Source organism: Aythya fuligula, chromosome 1 (assembly GCF_009819795.1).
Source record: "Aythya fuligula isolate bAytFul2 chromosome 1, bAytFul2.pri, whole genome shotgun sequence".
NCBI lineage: Eukaryota > Metazoa > Chordata > Aves > Anseriformes > Anatidae > Aythya > Aythya fuligula.
Window position 1 is genome coordinate 140,482,615 of NC_045559.1, and position 17,533 is coordinate 140,500,147.

A 17,533-nucleotide genomic window follows, 5' to 3' on the forward strand; every position below is an offset into this window, starting at 1 on the left:
TTATAAATTATTAAAACCAGGTCTGCCCATATCAATAAGCCCAAGAACATGTGTTGTTGGTGCAATAGCTGTGGTTTACTTCGCATCTTCTTGCCAGTTAGCTTTCAACATTCAATATTTCTTAACGTCTTGCCACCTTACTCTTATGTGAACAAGAGAAATTTTCTCCTATTTTTAATCATATGAAGCTGGCTCAGCCAAACTGAGTAACAGAACTAATTAGCAAAATCCATGTGAGTGCAGTCTCTGGATGCCAAACAGCATCAACCATGGAGCAATTTGGATGAGTTCCCCCAGGAAAGATAGCAGAACCTGGGAGTCCTTTGTACAGATGGTCTTATCCCCACTCCATGACACATGATTTTCTATTTCCCCTTCCATGAACTACAGATTATGAACAGACACACCTTGTTTGTGAAGGCCTTTTGAAACCCCTGTTGGAAGGGACTGCTAGAATGCCAAATATTATTTGAGATTTTGGGTTATTTTGTTGGGATGTCCTAAGAGAGAAAAATCCACTCATGAGCAGCAAAGGTATCTGCGTGCAACCCTGGTGTGGGAAACAGCTCTCCAGTGAGATGAGCAATGAGTGAGACATATGGGGAATAGCCTGGTCTTCAAGTCAGGAATTTCACAGCTCTGCTCCGGCATCTTGAGCAGTATAAATGAATCATCTGCACAGCGAAACCACAGAACGACACCAGCTTCCCTAAAAGTGCCTCTATATATATAGCTGCTGGACTTGCACATTTTTGTTTATAAATACTCAGTAATAACTGACCACAAAGTGACATGGTCTTCTCAGCAGACAGCCCCTAAAAACATGCATTTCTTCCTGAGCTGTAGGAAACCAGGCTGTTGCACTTCCAGATGTAATATTTTGACTTAAAATCCTGGTAGTGGTGTGTGTGATCACAGTGTTTTATGGGAAAAAAAGACAGCTAAGATAGAGCTCTTCTGAAGAAATTTAGTTAAAATTGGAAAAAAATTGGAAAAAAAAAAGGGAAGTTGAAAAAATATTATCTGGCAACCACACCATTACTCTGTAGATATTTGGTTTTAGTCTAGTTTTTTAAAAGGAGGATAGCACATATCATTGCATTATAAACTCACTTTGAATCTTGTAGCCCACTTCATGTTTTCAGAGCATCTGAATTTGTAGAAGTGTGAGGGAAATTGGTTGGCCGTGAGGGGAGGCCATAAGGGGAGAGCTGAAAGGGCTGCAGTGGAGGGGTTTGTGTGTGTGCTAAGGACACATATCTCCAGAAGAGCTAGCGATGCTCATTCTGCTGCTCGCTGAACAGCTTGCGATCAGATGGCTTCATTCAATGAATGCAATGAATGTGTTTGCAGCAGTTGGTAGGTGTGATCGTTTCGAAGTCATTTAACCTCATTTCCTGCAGTTTTGCTCTTTTTGAGCCTGGTAAATGTCTGAGTTTATGTGCTGGCATCTTGTTTGGCACCTGTGGCCAGGGTTGCCATTAGAGATTCCCACCTCCCTTGCGTATGTGAAAAGACTGTCACAGAGAAGTAGAGCTTAGACATCGGATAACATTGGTCACCTTATCTGATGGTTCTTCTGTCTGGCATATGACACATCCCCAAAGACTGCAGTATGTCAATAGGTGTCATCAGCTATATGCTTCTTCTCCCTGTGGAAAATGGCAGCATGGTCTCAAAAACTGGCAATTTTCCCTCTCTTAAACAACATTCTAAGGTTTCCAGTATAAATGAGGATGACAGTAGTTAAATAAAGAGTTCACAAATTATGTTAGGGATAAATTAATAAATGGTACATGAAGGATTTGTATCTCCTTACTGCAATCAATGGTTGCATTGCTTCTGTTTCTGAGTCACTACTCGGTTAGTGGCAGCACCACGATGCCTTAACCTCAAGCTGCGATCCTGGCGCTCCAGACTAGGGCTTCTTGTCTGAGGTTTGTGAAGTCCTGGGGAGGAGGCATTTTTGTGAGGTCTGTTGGCAGGGAGCTGCATGCCAAGGCCAGTACTGGGAGTTCAGCAGGACACCACACAGTGCCTTCCTGGGCTAGCAGTGACATGGTGCATGACAGCCGGTCCCTGAGGGACAAAGAGACTGGAAGAAGTCCTGGATTGGTCGCAGGAGGCATCACATGTCAGGGCAAGGCACGGGAAAAACTGACTTGTGGTCCTGCTCCAGACTGAAGTCCTTCACATGACTGCCCTCTTCTAGACAGGCAGAGGTCAACATTACCACAGTTGAAAACCCATTTTTTCACCCTTCTGCTTGTGAGCCTGGAGACCGTAGCCTGCTTGCATCAGTTAATTCCTTACACCCCACCATAAAGATGGCCTTCATGCAAAGCATGAAACTGAGATGGTTGTCATGGAAGGAAAGAGGAATAAACCCATTAGTGATTCACAGGCTATATGAGGAATCACAAAAGAGGAAAAACCTGCCATATTGTCCACACAAAAACTCACCAAACACATTATGTGAAGAGTGCAATTGTTCAGCTGCTGACTATGCTGCAGGACACCGTCTGTCACCCATGAGAAAGTTTGGGTTTAGGTAGAGCGTAAAATAGTCATGTGAAGACACGAGTGCATGTAAACTGCCATTCGTCAGAAAAAGGGAAATTTAGTCATATATTTAGCAGTCATTTCCCCTTTTTTGGGAAACCCAAATGCATATTTTTGCTCTCTCCCTGTCTCTATTTCTCTCATCCTCACTCTACGGAAGGAAAGAAAGGTGGGTCTAAAATGTCATTTGGTTTTGACACAAATTTGATTGGGCAACGAGCGATAAATTTCCGCTGTCCGTTGGGCTAAGCTCTATATAAGGCTCTCACCAGCAATTTTCATTGTTACATCTTTTCACGAGAGACTAATGGGTGAAAGGATGCAGAACCACAGGTAAGTGAATCTTATAGACATCTGGGAATGAAAGCTATCCCTAAAAACCTTAGGGTGTGCAGGGGCTTACAGAAAATGCTAGATACTACACTGAAGGGACTGGAAACCTCTGAACAAAAATAACCAGGTATTTTCATCAGGCAAAGGATCCGAAGAGATCCTTTTACAGAGTATTACATGTGAACCATTGGCCCATTGGCACTGTTAATGCAGCAAAGGAAGACACTAGCTCCTGATCCAGGCATAGTCATGGAAGGGGATACTGCTCCATGCCAAACGCTTGCATGTATCATGGTATGGGAGCCAACCTGTGGTTATGAAACTGTATTTGTTGAGCAAGAGGTTGGCTGTGTAGTACTGTAAAGATGACAATAAGTTAGAGATAAGTTATTACAGTCAGACTATCAGATGTCAGGTAAATTTAGCCATTAGAACATGGAGAAATTTGGATTAAAATCACATAAATATGAGCATGATGGGATACACAGAGAGTGTTTGCAAGTAAGTACCTATGAATAGGAATGAATTATACTGGTCGAAATACATTTTTGGTCTTGGATAAAACTTGAAGCAGTTGTCTAGTCCTTTCATATCCATCTAATGGGACAGTCTTAGCATTAGACTAATGTTAAATGTATGTAATTTGCATTTCTGTACACAATATGGAAAAAGTATGCATTATGTATGTGTACTGTATTTATGTATGTACACAAATACTTATGTACAGCATAAACTGATGCCTATCTATAGCAAATGTAATGCATTTCTGAATGTTGTACTGAAATATGTGATCAGTTGACTGAGCAACAGCAGTTGAAATCTTATGGCAGACAATAGTGGCCAGTGATGTACACAGATGCCTGCTTGCCTGTCCAGGTCAATACAGATGATAGCTAATGAATGACCAGCAGCAGATAGTTCTGTTTTCAGAGATGGTTGTGGTGTCTATACTCTGTACTCACTTGTGTACCAACTGCAAGGTGGCTGTGCATGAGTCAAATTTGTTGTTCCCCCATTTGTTGGGAACATGGAGAGCTTGGCTCTGGTTATAGCAAGGTTTTGTGCTTTCTGGCCTATTTTGGTAGCCATAGTGGGGAAGATGGAGTCACACAGGATTTAATTAAGGTATACAGCCTTGGCAGAAAACTGAAGGGAATGCTTAGAGACCTAAATCTCTGCTGCATCTTCTTTCCTGGGCTTACCCAAACAAGCTACACTACAGCCAACTTGAAGTGGCTGGCCCATGCCTCCATCATTTCTTATTGCTAAATACACAGAGCTGTATTTCTCTACCCTGAGCTATTGCACCAAACAAAACAAAGCAAAACAAACACATGGGGACAGCAGCATCTTGTGGCGTGTTGTTTGCATCTCCCAGAGTGAAAGAAAAATGACAGAAGTGTTTGTGCCAAGCCAGATGCCAAGCCATAATTTGGGGGTGAAGAAGCCCATCTGTTCACTAAGGAGAACCAAAGATCACCAGGCCTGGTGCTTGGAATAGGGGAATTAACTCTGCTAGTGTTAATGTTGAGTATTTTAATTGTATCTTTTGTCTCCTAATAAACTTGCCTTCAGATTTCAAGACACTTTCCCTCGGTCTTCTCCTTCCCACTTCCTCTGGGAAAAAATGCATGGGCTCTTCTTTGTCCTGCTTACATGCACAGTGGGTGCCTCTGCTTTCAGGCTCCAGCAAGGGAAAAGCACAGGTAAGGGCATGTTCCTTTTTTATTATTATTATTTTTATTTCTTGTCTCCCTCTCCCCTCTTTTTTAATGCGCCTGGCCAGCAGTAATGATAAAATGTTTCTGATTTATATAGAAAACTGCCCAGATCACATCATCTCTTTCCAACACTACTATGAACTGCATGGAGAACCTGTGGTTCTGAAATGCCCTTCCCCCAGATACAAACATCTGGATTTTTCTTCCTTGACCCATAATATCACATGGTACAAAAATGATTCAAAAACCATGATATCAGGAAGAGGTGAAGATCCAAGAATCTGGGCAAAAGGAGACGCACTCTGGTTTTTACCAGCAAGGCAAGAAGACTCAGGAGTGTATGTCTGTACGAGAAGGTAGGTACTTAAAAGAAAATTCAGTGTACATAAAAGGTGACTGTATCTAAAATATATTAGCTTGTTTCTAATCTTGATTTATCTTCAGAGTGGGTTTGGATAAGATCATTTCCTCACCAACTTTAATAGAGAAAATACATGGGAAGTTAGAACCTTTAAATATGGTGTGTCTCCTCTATGTATATATAGAAATCTTGATGCATCATGACACTATTGTTACTCTATGATCTCACAAGGAAATAGTGTACATGAGAGTTTGCTCTAGCTTATTTTTAAGTCAGTCAGGGATGCAGCAAGCACGGGTGTGCAGCAGACAGGGAACACTGCAGAATACAAGCCGTACATCACAGCTTTAGAGAAGCAGACAGTATTGTTTGCGGTTTGGATTACATTACAAAGCATATACCAAGAGAGAGTGGCTCTGAGGTGTCTTCCTTTTTCCCTGTTCCTTTCCGCTGATCTTTACTTTTCTTCTTTTGCACATTTTAAAGCAGAATTTGTTTGCTTTGGCTTTGCTGGAAGATGTCTCTTGAGACCCAGTGTGTATTTACTGGGCTGGTACCAGACCTGTGATAATACAGGCTTGCAGCCAAGGCTATTTTCAGGCTTACTGGTCATTTTTTTTCTGAGAGTTTATGGTCTGACAGCCTGCTGTACAGTTTCAAAAGAGGAACAAGGATCTGGACTTGTGGCAGACTGAGGAAGGCAAAAACCACCAGTGCCATTCAGGCCTGAAATCCAAGAAGGCGCCTGGGTCCTTGCCCTCCTTCCAGTCCACCTCCCTCGCTGTGGGGCCCATGAGGTCTATACCTGTCTGCACATCCCAGCACCTGGAGCTGCCTCTGCAGAGCTCATTTTCCTTGTAAAACAGCAGGCAGAAAGCAAATTAATAAATCACGTTCAACTTATTAGGCTGGCCTTTCTATGTGTTAGCAGGGAACGCAATGGTGGGGCAGGAGAGAAGACTTCAGTAGTGCAGCCAGCATTAGAAAAGGCTGTAAATATGGAAGTCATGCAAATTCTGCTTTTTATCCTGTTTTTGGACACTCCTGCCTCAGTTCCTCAATGCCTCTAAATGTGGCAGTGTTACTGCCAGCTATAGCAAAATGCTGTGAAACCTGTTTGAGAAAGATATGCAGGGGTTGAGTGCATAGCTTCATTGTTAGCATTATTACAGGATTAATGGAGTACAAAAAAAAAAAAATGTACTTCCTTCTCATATGATCCCATAAGGAAATGAAAACATGTCTTCAGCAGTCTGTGAAATGAGGCTGGAAGCAAAGTATCACAGATCTCTTAGTTTGCTGAGAAAGAACTTGGGATTTGTTCATTCCACTGGTCCCAGTGCCATAGGGGCAGTGTGAGCCCATCAGCCCACAGACACATGCCTAGTTTTGCTGGCCCCTTCAGGGGCTGAGCTCTGCCCTGGGGGAAGACAGAAGCAGGCTTTCACAGGCTGGAGAGAACACAGCTCAGGCATCAGCCTCCCCTAAGTTATTTGTCCATTTTGGTCCTCCTTGTGACTGGAAGCGATTGCTACTTGGGGCTGGGAAGAAAAGCTAGATACTGTGCAACTCTCAGGCCTTCTTTTCTATGTAGACCAATATGTACTCACAGAAATGCCTACCAGCTGTACAATAGTAACTGCAGATGTATTTTAATACATGCTTTAAACTTTTTATTTCTTCCTTACGTTGCAATCGTTAGGGTTTTCACAGTCAAGAGCTCTTCCAAGGAAATGGGTGGAGGGTTCGTGACACACTTGCCACTATTCAGATGGACACGTTGCCCCTCTGTGCAAAATCAAAGCCATGGCTTTAGCCTGAGGGTGTGCAGCAAACTTTGTGTACAAATAAGAAAAGAAAGCTTGGAACTCTGAGGCAGACATGTGTCAGCAATATGTTTAGATCGTGCCCAAAACAAGTACCAGTGATTCTTCAGGATCCCTCCTGGTATGATCTCTGTCTTGGCCTCCTAGAACGGGCTAAGGAGGGAAACAGAGCTGGGAGGAATGAAACACAGACCAGAGGCTGTGTATCAAGGGATGGATGGCTGTGGAAGTGAGGGCACCTCTCAGACCAGGCCGGGTAGTCTCATCAGGTCTGGAAAGACAGGTGTAGAGAGGAACACCCTGATCCAGCTCACACCCACTCAATTACCAGAAAGAGTCTCAATGCCTGCTCTCACTGGCTTCAAACCAGCTCGAGCACATGGCTGCCAGCTTTCAAGCTCACTTGCCATGGATCTGAAGGGTGTCATTTGGGCTCCCTTGTCACCTGTGGGTGCTCACATCTCCCCGCTCTGCCCGCAGGAACAACTCCTACTGTGCCGAGGTGTCCATCCACCTCACCGTTGTGGAGAAGACAGCTGCTCGAGACATCGCTTATATGCAGGTCCTCTTCACTTTTACCTCTGGAAAGATTGTTTGCCCTGACCTGTGGGAGTTTACATTGAATATAACCAGTCTGGAGCTCAAGTGGTACAAGGTAGAACTTTAAACTTCTCTTCATGCAAAGCCTAATCTCATCCCTTTTGTAAACAAACACTTATCTCTGCTTTCTGTTTCTCCTGAACTCCATGTTGTTAAAGTCACAAGCGTTTTTATGTCACAGCATAATATAATGAAGATTACAACATGTGGAGGTGCTGGAAAGAGATTGAATCAAAGTTTACAGTGGTCTCTTGCCTATCTTGCTAGTCCAGGGCTTTTCAAGTAGGAAATCCTGGTTTTGCCTTTAATGTTAAATTAAACTGACCATCCTCAGCTCTCCACTGCACAGCATGGGAGTCTTGTTATATTTTCCCCATACCTTGGTTTAGCTTTTATTTACACTCCCACTATGACCATATGCTCTGCCTCTTGCTGCTATCCTTCTTAACACAGGATGTCATTCCTCTGCTGGTTTCACACAGCCATGCCTATGGTGTGATAAATACCATGCCAGCAAAGTGGCTCTGCTCAGGTTTTCCTTCAGGAGCAGGCTATAACTGACGTACCTATGCGAAAGTCCTTCCCCACAATGTGCTTCATGCAACAACTGTCAGAAAGAGCTATCCTGCCTTCGCTGAGAAAGAACATAGCTGCTCTTAGCTGGGCTCCAGCCCTTGTGTGAGTGTTAGTGATACAGAGCAAAAATTTTTCACGGTTTCTGAGATTGTGTAGGGTCAGTAATAGTGTGGTGAAAGCCTGTGTGATTACTAGAATCTATCTGTCTTAGAAGAGTGCCTTAGAATATTATTCTTATAAGGACATGTATGGAAAATAATAGCAGGAAAACCTTCCTGTTTACACAAAACTTATTTTTCTTAGAAGAATTTCTTAGTTGATTATTCATAAGAGGACTCAGGAAATATCCTGGTATATTTTTTCCATCTTAAAATGTGGCTTTACTGAAAAGTTTTACATGCCTATTATAGCTATATTAAAATAGCAATTCTTCATACCTCATAGAATGCCCCAGACCATTTTGAAGAGGGATGTACATTTGAACAACCTGATTTGTAGTGGGAAAGTGGAGCTGGGTGTAACCACACCTACTGGGGACATAATACCTGTTGTTGCCATTTCTCCAGGATGCTCTACCTTTGGAAGACAACGGTGAAAAATTTGTGTTTCTGAAAGGCTCGAATTCCCTGATCTTCACTTCTGTATTGCCAACAGACTCTGGCTACTACACCTGCAAGATGTCTTTCCCGTACGAAGGCGTAACATACGAGATCACCAGAACAATCCAGCTGCAGACAGTGGGTAAATACCGACCCCCCCAAAACAGCGCTGCGCTGAAGAAAGCTCTTTGCCACAGCTCATTGCTAGTGAAGCTCAGGAGGGGAGCTTGCATCCAGCCCCTTGGTGCTGCCAGGGGGAGAGAACAGGGGTGCCTGCTTTGGGAGGTGATGCAGCAATTTCTCATAGCACATCTGGCACATCTGGCACAGCTGTGTGGTTAGCCGCAGCGCTCGCCCTGCCTTCGGTAGCAGCCTTGCAGGAGGCAAAACCCATCCCTCGACGTCCTAGGGTGCGGGAGGTCACTGTGCATGACTCTGGGGAGCTTGGGGGAGAAAAGAGCCTCCGTCCTGGCTGGGGCTGGGGGAAGGCCGCTGCTTCGCACCGCCCGGCGGGCAGCAGAGGGCGGCCGTGCGACAGCGACGCGGGCGGCATCCTCCGGGCTCGCCAAGGCTTCTGCCTAAATCCGCTCCTCCGGGCTTCAAAGGGACATCACAGAGTCACTAAGGTTGGAAAAGACCTCCAGTTCACCTGATCCAACCGTCCCCCTACCACCAATATCACCACTAACCCACATCCAACCCCTCTGGGTGCTGCTTTCCACCGGTCCGGGCAATGACCAGATTTTCCCTGGTGCTAGCACTGACTCTCCGTTCTCTCTCTCTGTCCAGAACAAGAAAAGAGAATTACCCCCATAATCGTGTATCCAACTCAAAAGACAACATCAGCTGCTCTTGGTAAGGCTCAGCACTATTTTCGGGAACATCTAATGAGAGGAAAATTAGAGGAGGTTCCTTTACAGTCCAATTTGTTGGCATTTATTATTATAGTTCTTTTGATACTGGTTATGTCAGTTGAGAGGCAGCTTCTCACGATTCCCTCAAACAGCTCTAGGTCTTCCAGTGGCTTTGAATGAGCCACCAACTCTTTTGGGAGGAGATATTTTTAATTGCTTCTTAATGTTTCAATTCAACAGTTGTCATCGGTTAGAAAGTACCTTGACAGAAACTCATTTTTTTCTTTGAAGATCGTGTTATGACTGTGCATTTCTGTTGCCTTTCCTCATTTTAGAGAAGAGCAGGTATATTTTACACTAAGCTCTTTTAACGTGGATGCTCTGCACACAGTGTTCTTAAATTTAAATGCCACTTTTTTTTTTTTTTCTGTTAATGTACCATTAAGTCATTTTTTTTGCCTATCTGCTCCACAGAGCATATTATATCCCTCCGATCACCATCAGTATAATAACAATATTGTATAAATATTGAGCCACGCATTTTCCATATAAAATAGCTATGCACTAGTGTGAAGGATTTTTATCCTTAGCTCAGAGTAGCAATAATTATAGAAAAATTCTGAATTTTTGTATCATCACTTTGGCTCTAGAGGTCCCATCTTGAACTGAATGTCCTTGCCTGCAGCACCTCCAAGGGAGGTTGCACTGCTGCTTAGTGCACTTGCTCCAGAGCAGTAAATCGCACTGTGCCCTTTTTGCCTCCTAAGGAATACATCTAAATCAAAAACAATCTGGGGCTTAACTTCAGTTTTGAATGTAGCAGTGCTTGACATGTGTGGGAGCTTGATCTCCCACCAGAGATGTTGTTTTTCACTGAGAGAAGGTAGTTCTCAACATGTATCTGAGTGCTTTTTAATCTTTCACCAACAGGCTCCAAGATGACTCTCCCTTGTAAAGTATTTGCTGGACCTAGCAGGCATGTCTATACTGACGTGGAATGGTTAGCAAATGACACCATCATTGATGTGGTTTACAAGCAAAACAGAGTTACAGAGGGAGAACGACAGTAAGTCAGACTAAAGTGTTTTCTTGTGGTTGTTATCTTAACTTGCAGTGTTACACTGGCTCTTAGATGAATGCCAGGTAATGAAATGGGGTATGGAGAGTGCAAAAGTAAAAGTCAGAGCTAAGAAAACACACAATCAAACAAAAAGCCAAAACATACCAAGCAGAATGATTTTATTATTTTTTTTTAATCTCTGGATTTCATTCCTGTTATACTGTAAATGACCCAGCTCAGAGCCTTACACTTGAAGCACAGTTTCATGGGCAGCTGAGCTGATGTAAGAGCAGACTGCAGCGGAAAGCAATGGGCCTTGATCCTTCCCTGTGCTTCTCTTATCACTCTCCTTGCCCTGTGCCAAGGAAATGCCACCATGCATTCACCCACACTATCTATGGCGTTCATCAGATACTTCACTGAGCCTCTGAATACACTGAGATAACAGAAAGCTACCCAATGTTTTTTGCCTTTTATGTTATTTTTTTAAATTTTGTTATTTTAATTATTGTTGGTTTTCCCCTTAGGGTTGTTGTTTTTCATGTCAGTGACTTAAAATTTAAACTGACTCACTGAGATGCCCAGGGAGTGCTAGAGCTGGCGCCAGGGAAGCACCAGGGGGGATGCTGGTGGGAGGGAAGGCAGGATATCCCACATCCTCTTGCCCTGATCCATTGTCTCTCCCCATCTTGAGATGTTTTCTGAGTTGCCTCATAGTTGCATGCCTCAAGGCTTCTGCATTTTGCCTGTGCTGTTAGTGGCCAAACAGGTCCCTCACCAGCTATGACCTTCCAAAACAGCTCCTGGCTAGAGATTAAGACTTATTATGTGGCAGAGACCATTGATGACAGGGTCTGGGGATGTGACATCCCTGTTCTGAGGGACAAGAGTGTTTAACAGTTATGGATGTGGGCTGTTTGCAGCCATGCAGCTTCAGTGCCAGATAAGAACCTGGCCGTGCTGAGTTTATTGCACAGTTAGACCCAGAGGTAACATGATAGCTCAGCTGGGTTCCTGAGTCTTTCTGTGTTTTGGTATTCCCCCCAGCTTGATTTAGACCATTCATTCATAATGTTGTTTACACGAGTGAGAGAATTTAAATGCATTGTCAAGTGACGTAAGACATTATGTGGAACAGCTAGAGTCTCTTCAGGATTTAGAATAGAGCAGCACACGTGCTTTCGTACTTAGACTTTTATTACTATTACTATCACCACCACTACTACTAATATTACTAATGTAACTATTAAATATTACTACATAGTTGCACATGGAAAGAGGCAATGCCATCTCAGGGTCACACAGTGCCCATGGTGTGTGAGATGTCCCAGCTCTGCTGGAAGCCCTCAGAAGGGCAGCAAGTCATATCAGGTCAAATACCACAGGGAAAACGTATTTCCCACAGAAATTTGTGGCAAAGCACTCACTGCCATGTTGCTACCTTCCTGCGGTACTGACCCCGGAGAAGTCCATTGCTGCAATACATAGCAGACTCATGAACAAGTCATTGCAAAGCAGCTGGACAGCTTCTCCAACAGTGACTAAAAGGTATCAAGAGACAGTATTTGCACCTAGAAAACCACTTTTAAATAGTTGCACTCATGAAACAATCAGGTTAAAGTCAGCTGGAAAATTTCTAGGCAGTTCCTTGTACTGAAATCTAGATTTGAGGTGAATGATAAGCAGGTATGGTGGCTCAGTTTGCTAAGTGAGTGTTTCCAGATTTATGTTCTCAGTGTGTACTCTTCCAGCTGATAGTAACAATTAGTCTCAGAAACTAATAGATGGTCAGAAGCAAGGAACTAGATCCTTCCATGATCCTCTGTGGGGAGCTCAGTTATACACAACTCTCTCTGCATTTCTTCCCTCCCTTTTCTTTATTTCTTGCAAGACAAATAAAGATCTTAGAGAAAAAGAATATTCTGGAGTGCAGCAAGGGTACTGAGAGGAACGGAGACTCAAAGAGCTGGCAGAACTGGTCTGGAAGCCACAGGTGTCCTGTAATGCAAAGAGGCTAGTCAGAGATGAGCAAATATCCAATGCATTTCCTTGCAATATGCTGTTAGAAAGAACATATCAGAGAGAGAAAATGAATTGACATGTGACTTTTCTTTTTCTTTCAGAGAAACCACAGAAAATGGTGAGAACTTCATTGAAGTGCCACTGATTTTTGAATCTGTCGAAGAAGTGGATTTTTATACAGACTTTAAGTGTCTGGCACAGAACAGATATGGATCCCAAGTACTGCCAACAAGGGTCAAGCAGGAAGGTAATGAGCTTGACTGCTTATTTGGGGGACAAACATTCTATAATTGTTATAGTTATTCTAAAACTGAATTATCATCAAAGTCGTTTACACTTTCCAAGTTAGTATTGAACTGGATTATTACCTGGGAAAAACTGATTGCCTCTTTCAATTGTAGACCTAGCATGCACAGTGTTTTAGAATAGTCTGTTCACAATGAACACATCTTGTGGGCTGATTATTGACATTTTCCACAAGCGAAAAGATCTGTGCTGGTATATATCTGCTCATTGGCTAGGGCTCAAATTTAGATATGCTTTGTGAAATGATGGCTCCAGTGAGACTACTGGCAAACTCTCATCGGGTGTAACGGGGCCAGATCAACCCCAGCTCCTCAGAAAGTAGGAAAAAAAAGACAATAGCAGAATAAAGATCAGAGTGTTCCTTCTCCTTGTGTACAGACTGTTGCCAAAATAACAAGAGGTGTAAATTATGGTGGGTGTTGTTATTTTGGCTTCTAGCAATGGGAAGAGAAGTCCTACACTTAGCGCATTTAATGTTGCAGTGCGATAGACCACTGGCTAAGAAGCAGCTGTAAAAACAATGTGAAGCAATGCTAATTGTTTCTTTGCGTGACGTTGATGAATCACCAAAGTTTGCTCATATAATCTTAGAAAGGAACATGAACATTTACAGTCTTCATTATGAGTTATAGCTCATGACTCACTCTAGCATCCTATGATGAGGGGTTTGTACTCATTTAGCTAGATGATGTGCTGCTCGTGTCTTCTGTGAGCTATACAGGTATTGCTAAAGGGGAGGCAGTCCATGAACTGGTGTAGGCCAGCATAATCCAAAATGGTCTGGACAGATGCTTGTCTTGGAAGCTAGGTGTATTTTGGGAAGAAGCTCACAGTCTTGGCTTGATCATTAGTAATTTATCGGGTGGTCTGTATGAGAAAATTCTTCATAGAGCTTGAGAGCAGACTAGCTGTTATGTACTCCCTTTCCATGTGGTGCCTTTATTTCCTGCTTGGATTGTCGCTGTGTTAACTGAATTAAGATGGAAAGCATGTAGCCACTCTGAGCAGGGGCTGGGAAGAGCCACATGTACACAGGAGGACTGAACTTTAAATTCTCACCCTCTATTGTTTTCCAATATTTTCCTCCCACCTCGACAAACCCATTTCCCAGAGCACTGAATCAATAGACCTGTTCCTTTTGCAAGTGGTCAACCCTGCTGGAAGGTTAATTTGCAGACATCCTTTTTATGTGATTTCTCCTCTTCCTCCTTGAACGTAGAGAATTAAATTTTCTGACAATATTTCATTTCTTTACTTTTCCAGCTGTTGGCTTGTCCTGGTACATTGCAGTGATTCCAGTCGCATTGGCCTGTGTCATCTTAGGGGCGATATGTGTACACAAGTGCTGGAAGAAGAGAGCTGATAAAGGATACATGATAGCAAAGGTTTAAGATCTGCTTTATTCTCCAACTGCCAACAGTGAAAAATTCAGCCTGGCTGACTTCCACTTGAGACTCAGAGAGATGTTTCAGGCTTGACGTACTGCTTTCTCACCGGATGGATGTATATCAGCTTTTTTCTTCTTCTTCATGTCTTCCATGATCTGAATAAATTAGAAATACAAGTTTGTGTAAAATGCTGCCTAGATGCAGGAAACTCACTTCTATTATTTTGCACCTAGGCTGTGGTTTGTAGCATTTTGAAACATGGTGTCCCAGGTACGTGCCCTTGTTATGAGAAGAATGGTAAGAAAAAAGAGATGGTCTCACCCTTTGTAAATTCAATAGCCTTATCCTTTGAAAGAAGGCAAAACAAAACAAACCAACTAGAACCTAAAAAACAGAAACTAAGAAAGCTTGCTCCAGAAGAGCTATTCCACGCCAGAGTGATAAGAATTTTCCTTGTGCACCCAAACTCAATTTATGTTTCTTCAGTCTACAAAACAGCTGTTTTTTTTTTTTTTTTTCCATTTTCCAGAGCCAAATTCAGTTGTCATGACAACGGTACTTCTATGAACTTTTCCACAGAAAATCTCTCTCTCCCTCTTTTTTTTTTTTTTTTTTTTTTTTTTTTTTTTTTTTTTTTAACCACTTGGATTATTCCTTGCTTAAATGGGTGTTTTCAGAATATCCCTCTCCCAGAGATAACTACCTCAGCGTAACAGATAATTGTACACTGGAGAATTTGTTTCTGTTTTTTCTACAAACATCTCATGGCTACAGAACTGTAGGCAGCTGTAACATGTTGTTATCTTTGCCAAGAAAAGATTTTGGAGGATGTTTTAGTGTTTTGAAAGTCATTTGACTAGTAGTAATAAAATTTTATTCCTGGAAGTGATTCAACAGATTACCAGTAATAAGATACAGTCTTGCCCTTCTGTGCTTCTAACTTTTATTGCTGGATGTCTCCTTCTCTCTGATATAAGTATAAAAGTCTGGAATAGATTCCTGTAAACAATGAGTCTGCACCAGTCTCAGACTGGTGTAGGTTTGGGAACCATGTATCCTCTGAATTGAAGTACGCAGTCTGATTAATCACGATGCAGAATGGTGCCTATTTAGTTTAGTGTAACTGGATTCAAGTCTTGACATAAATCAGAAGGGAGCAATAAATAAATAAGTAACCATGCTGTACTTTGAGGATCAAAATGAGTAGAATGCCTTGGTTACTTCCTCTTCCGAGCAGATAGCGGAGAAATAATTCCATCGTACATAGTGCATGTCTTCATCTGTATTGAAGGGGAAGAGATCCAGTTTTAAGGTTTAGTTTGTTACAGATCCATAACTGACACCTCTCACAGACGCTGAAGAAAAAGCTGTTTCTTTAGGAAAACCAGCCTGGAGGTTTTTTGAAAAAATAATCAGGAAAAAAATAATCAGGAAAAATGTTGGCTCTAAAGAAACAACTTTGTAAAGTAAGAATGTTAGAATTGTGCGTAGTCCTGCAGACCAGAGAGATGAACTACTCTCAGACATCTGGGAGAAGCCATTGTCAATCTCCTTTCCACCTCCACTTACAGCTGGTTCTGAATTTAGCCCAAGAAATATTTGAAGAATTTTAAAGACTAGGATGTGGCTTGAATTAGGAAACCCTTCAGGCTATTAGCAAAAACCTTCACAACTTATGAAATTTAAGACAAAATCTCCCTTTATACATTCTAAATGTTTGCTGAAAAGATACAGGAGTTGAATTTCTGACATGGTTTGTGTCAATGGCAACCAGACAAGACAACAGGAATTATTGTTTCCAAGTGCAGGATGTTAAAGATGACAAGAAACGATACATAGATTTTATGGGCAGATGCAAAAGTGTGGCTGAATGTGTCGAAAAAAGTCAGCCTACTTGGATATTTGTTCTTTGAAGGAAGAAAAATGCTGAATATAGTTGGAAGGAACATGAAAAAAAGAGAAAGTTTTAGGTACTTCAGGAATCCTGATTTTTTTTTTTTTTTTTTTCCAGCAATTGTTATTCTATAACTAGAGAACAAAATAGGTTTGACAATAAGTATAAACTTTCAAAATGTGGTTTGCTCTTCCCATCCATCTATATCCTCCCAGAGTAGCATGATAACACATCTGGCTGCAGGAGCAGGGTTGGATTACACTAAGTAGTGGAAAAGAAGTAGAACGTTTTGTATATGGAGTATTGATGTCAAAAGAAAGTTAAATACCTCAGATCCTCCTCCACACTAGAGAAGGAGAAGGAAATGTGAATATGAGATAAAAATTGGGCATGCAGAGAGCTGCTCCTACATACTCAATGGTGTCTTGAATACAAGGGGAATGTAAAGAGACAAAGATTTACTCTTTAATGAAGTGATACCCACTTTAACTATTGGTACAGTAATTTTCTGAAGGCTTTCATGATAGCTAGACTTGTTCAAATAAACTACAGTATGTAAATGTTTTATGGGTAGATTTGTTCAAATGAACTGCATGATGTAAATGTTTTACTTTGATTTTGTTTTGTTATAAGCAAGTGAAATACATTCTACATTGTTCTTGTAAATACTACCTAAAAAAAAAGAAGAAATAAAACAAACAAACAAAACACACAAAAGAAATCAAAGTGCTGGTGTCTGAGTTGGGTGGGAAGGAAGGCTTGAGATGGCTGCTTGGGGGTCCTGTTTTCCAGCACCTTTCTGGAAAGTGCTCAACCCTGGCAGCAGTGTCCCCTGCTCTGTGGGCTGCAGCGGCTCTAGGATGTGCTCCATTCTTCAACCTACCTCTGCTCTGGCCATGCAGCTTTTCACACCAAAAGGAAAACAAATCTGGACGGAGCAGGTTCCTTTCCTGACTGCTGCCACAGCCACAGCTGTCCCTGATCATTCTCTCTCCAGCTACCAGAGTTTGAAGTATTGTGTCCTCTCATGCCTTCTGAGGCTGGAAATGTAGGATAACACAGACTGTTATTGTGGGGATGTGAATTTAGTACATAATCCTTAGTCAGGAAGATCTATCTTATTCAATTTCCCAATGGCAATATTTTTATTTTATTTTATTTTATTTTATTTTATTTTATTTTATTTTATTTTATTTTATTTTATTTTATTTTATTTTATTTTATTTTATTTTATTTTATTTTATTTTATTTTATTTTTAATAAAAAATAGAGTTCTAGTTGTCACCATATGTATAGTTCTTTGAGTAGGTCTCTCCCAGGAGTTTTCCTCTGGTCTCAACATATTCTGAGGAGAAAATATCCTGAATCTCAAGGCAAACTGAGCTTGAGGACTTAGTTGTAGCAGCTTACAATCAGACCTGAAAAACAAAA

The 17,533-nt window shown here is 41.8% G+C and overlaps 1 protein-coding gene across 1 annotated transcript; it reads left to right on the top strand.

Annotated features, from left to right (window-relative positions):
* The first annotated feature begins 2,869 nt into the window (after window positions 1-2,869).
* Window positions 2,870-14,363, top strand: LOC116500711 (interleukin-1 receptor type 2-like). The gene is made up of 9 exons (XM_032205906.1): window positions 2,870-2,895; window positions 4,471-4,601; window positions 4,714-4,972; window positions 7,284-7,458; window positions 8,546-8,720; window positions 9,368-9,433; window positions 10,363-10,498; window positions 12,616-12,761; window positions 14,084-14,363. The coding sequence occupies exons 1-9, from the start codon at window positions 2,870-2,872 to the stop codon at window positions 14,209-14,211; spliced, it is 1,242 nt and encodes a 413-aa protein (XP_032061797.1). The 3' UTR covers window positions 14,212-14,363.
* Window positions 14,364-17,533: the final 3,170 nt, after the last annotated feature.

What these genes read in the sequence shown, in the direction of transcription:
- LOC116500711 (XM_032205906.1), top strand. Translation starts at nt 2,870, where the DNA reads ATGGGTGAAAGGATGCAGAACCACAG. An exon ending in GAAAGGATGCAGAACCACAG is followed by an intron (nt 2,896 to 4,470) that starts GTAAGTGAATCT and finishes ACTTGCCTTCAG; the next exon opens with ATTTCAAGACACTTTCCCTC. An exon ending in GTTACAGAGGGAGAACGACA is followed by an intron (nt 10,499 to 12,615) that starts GTAAGTCAGACT and finishes TTTTTCTTTCAG; the next exon opens with AGAAACCACAGAAAATGGTG.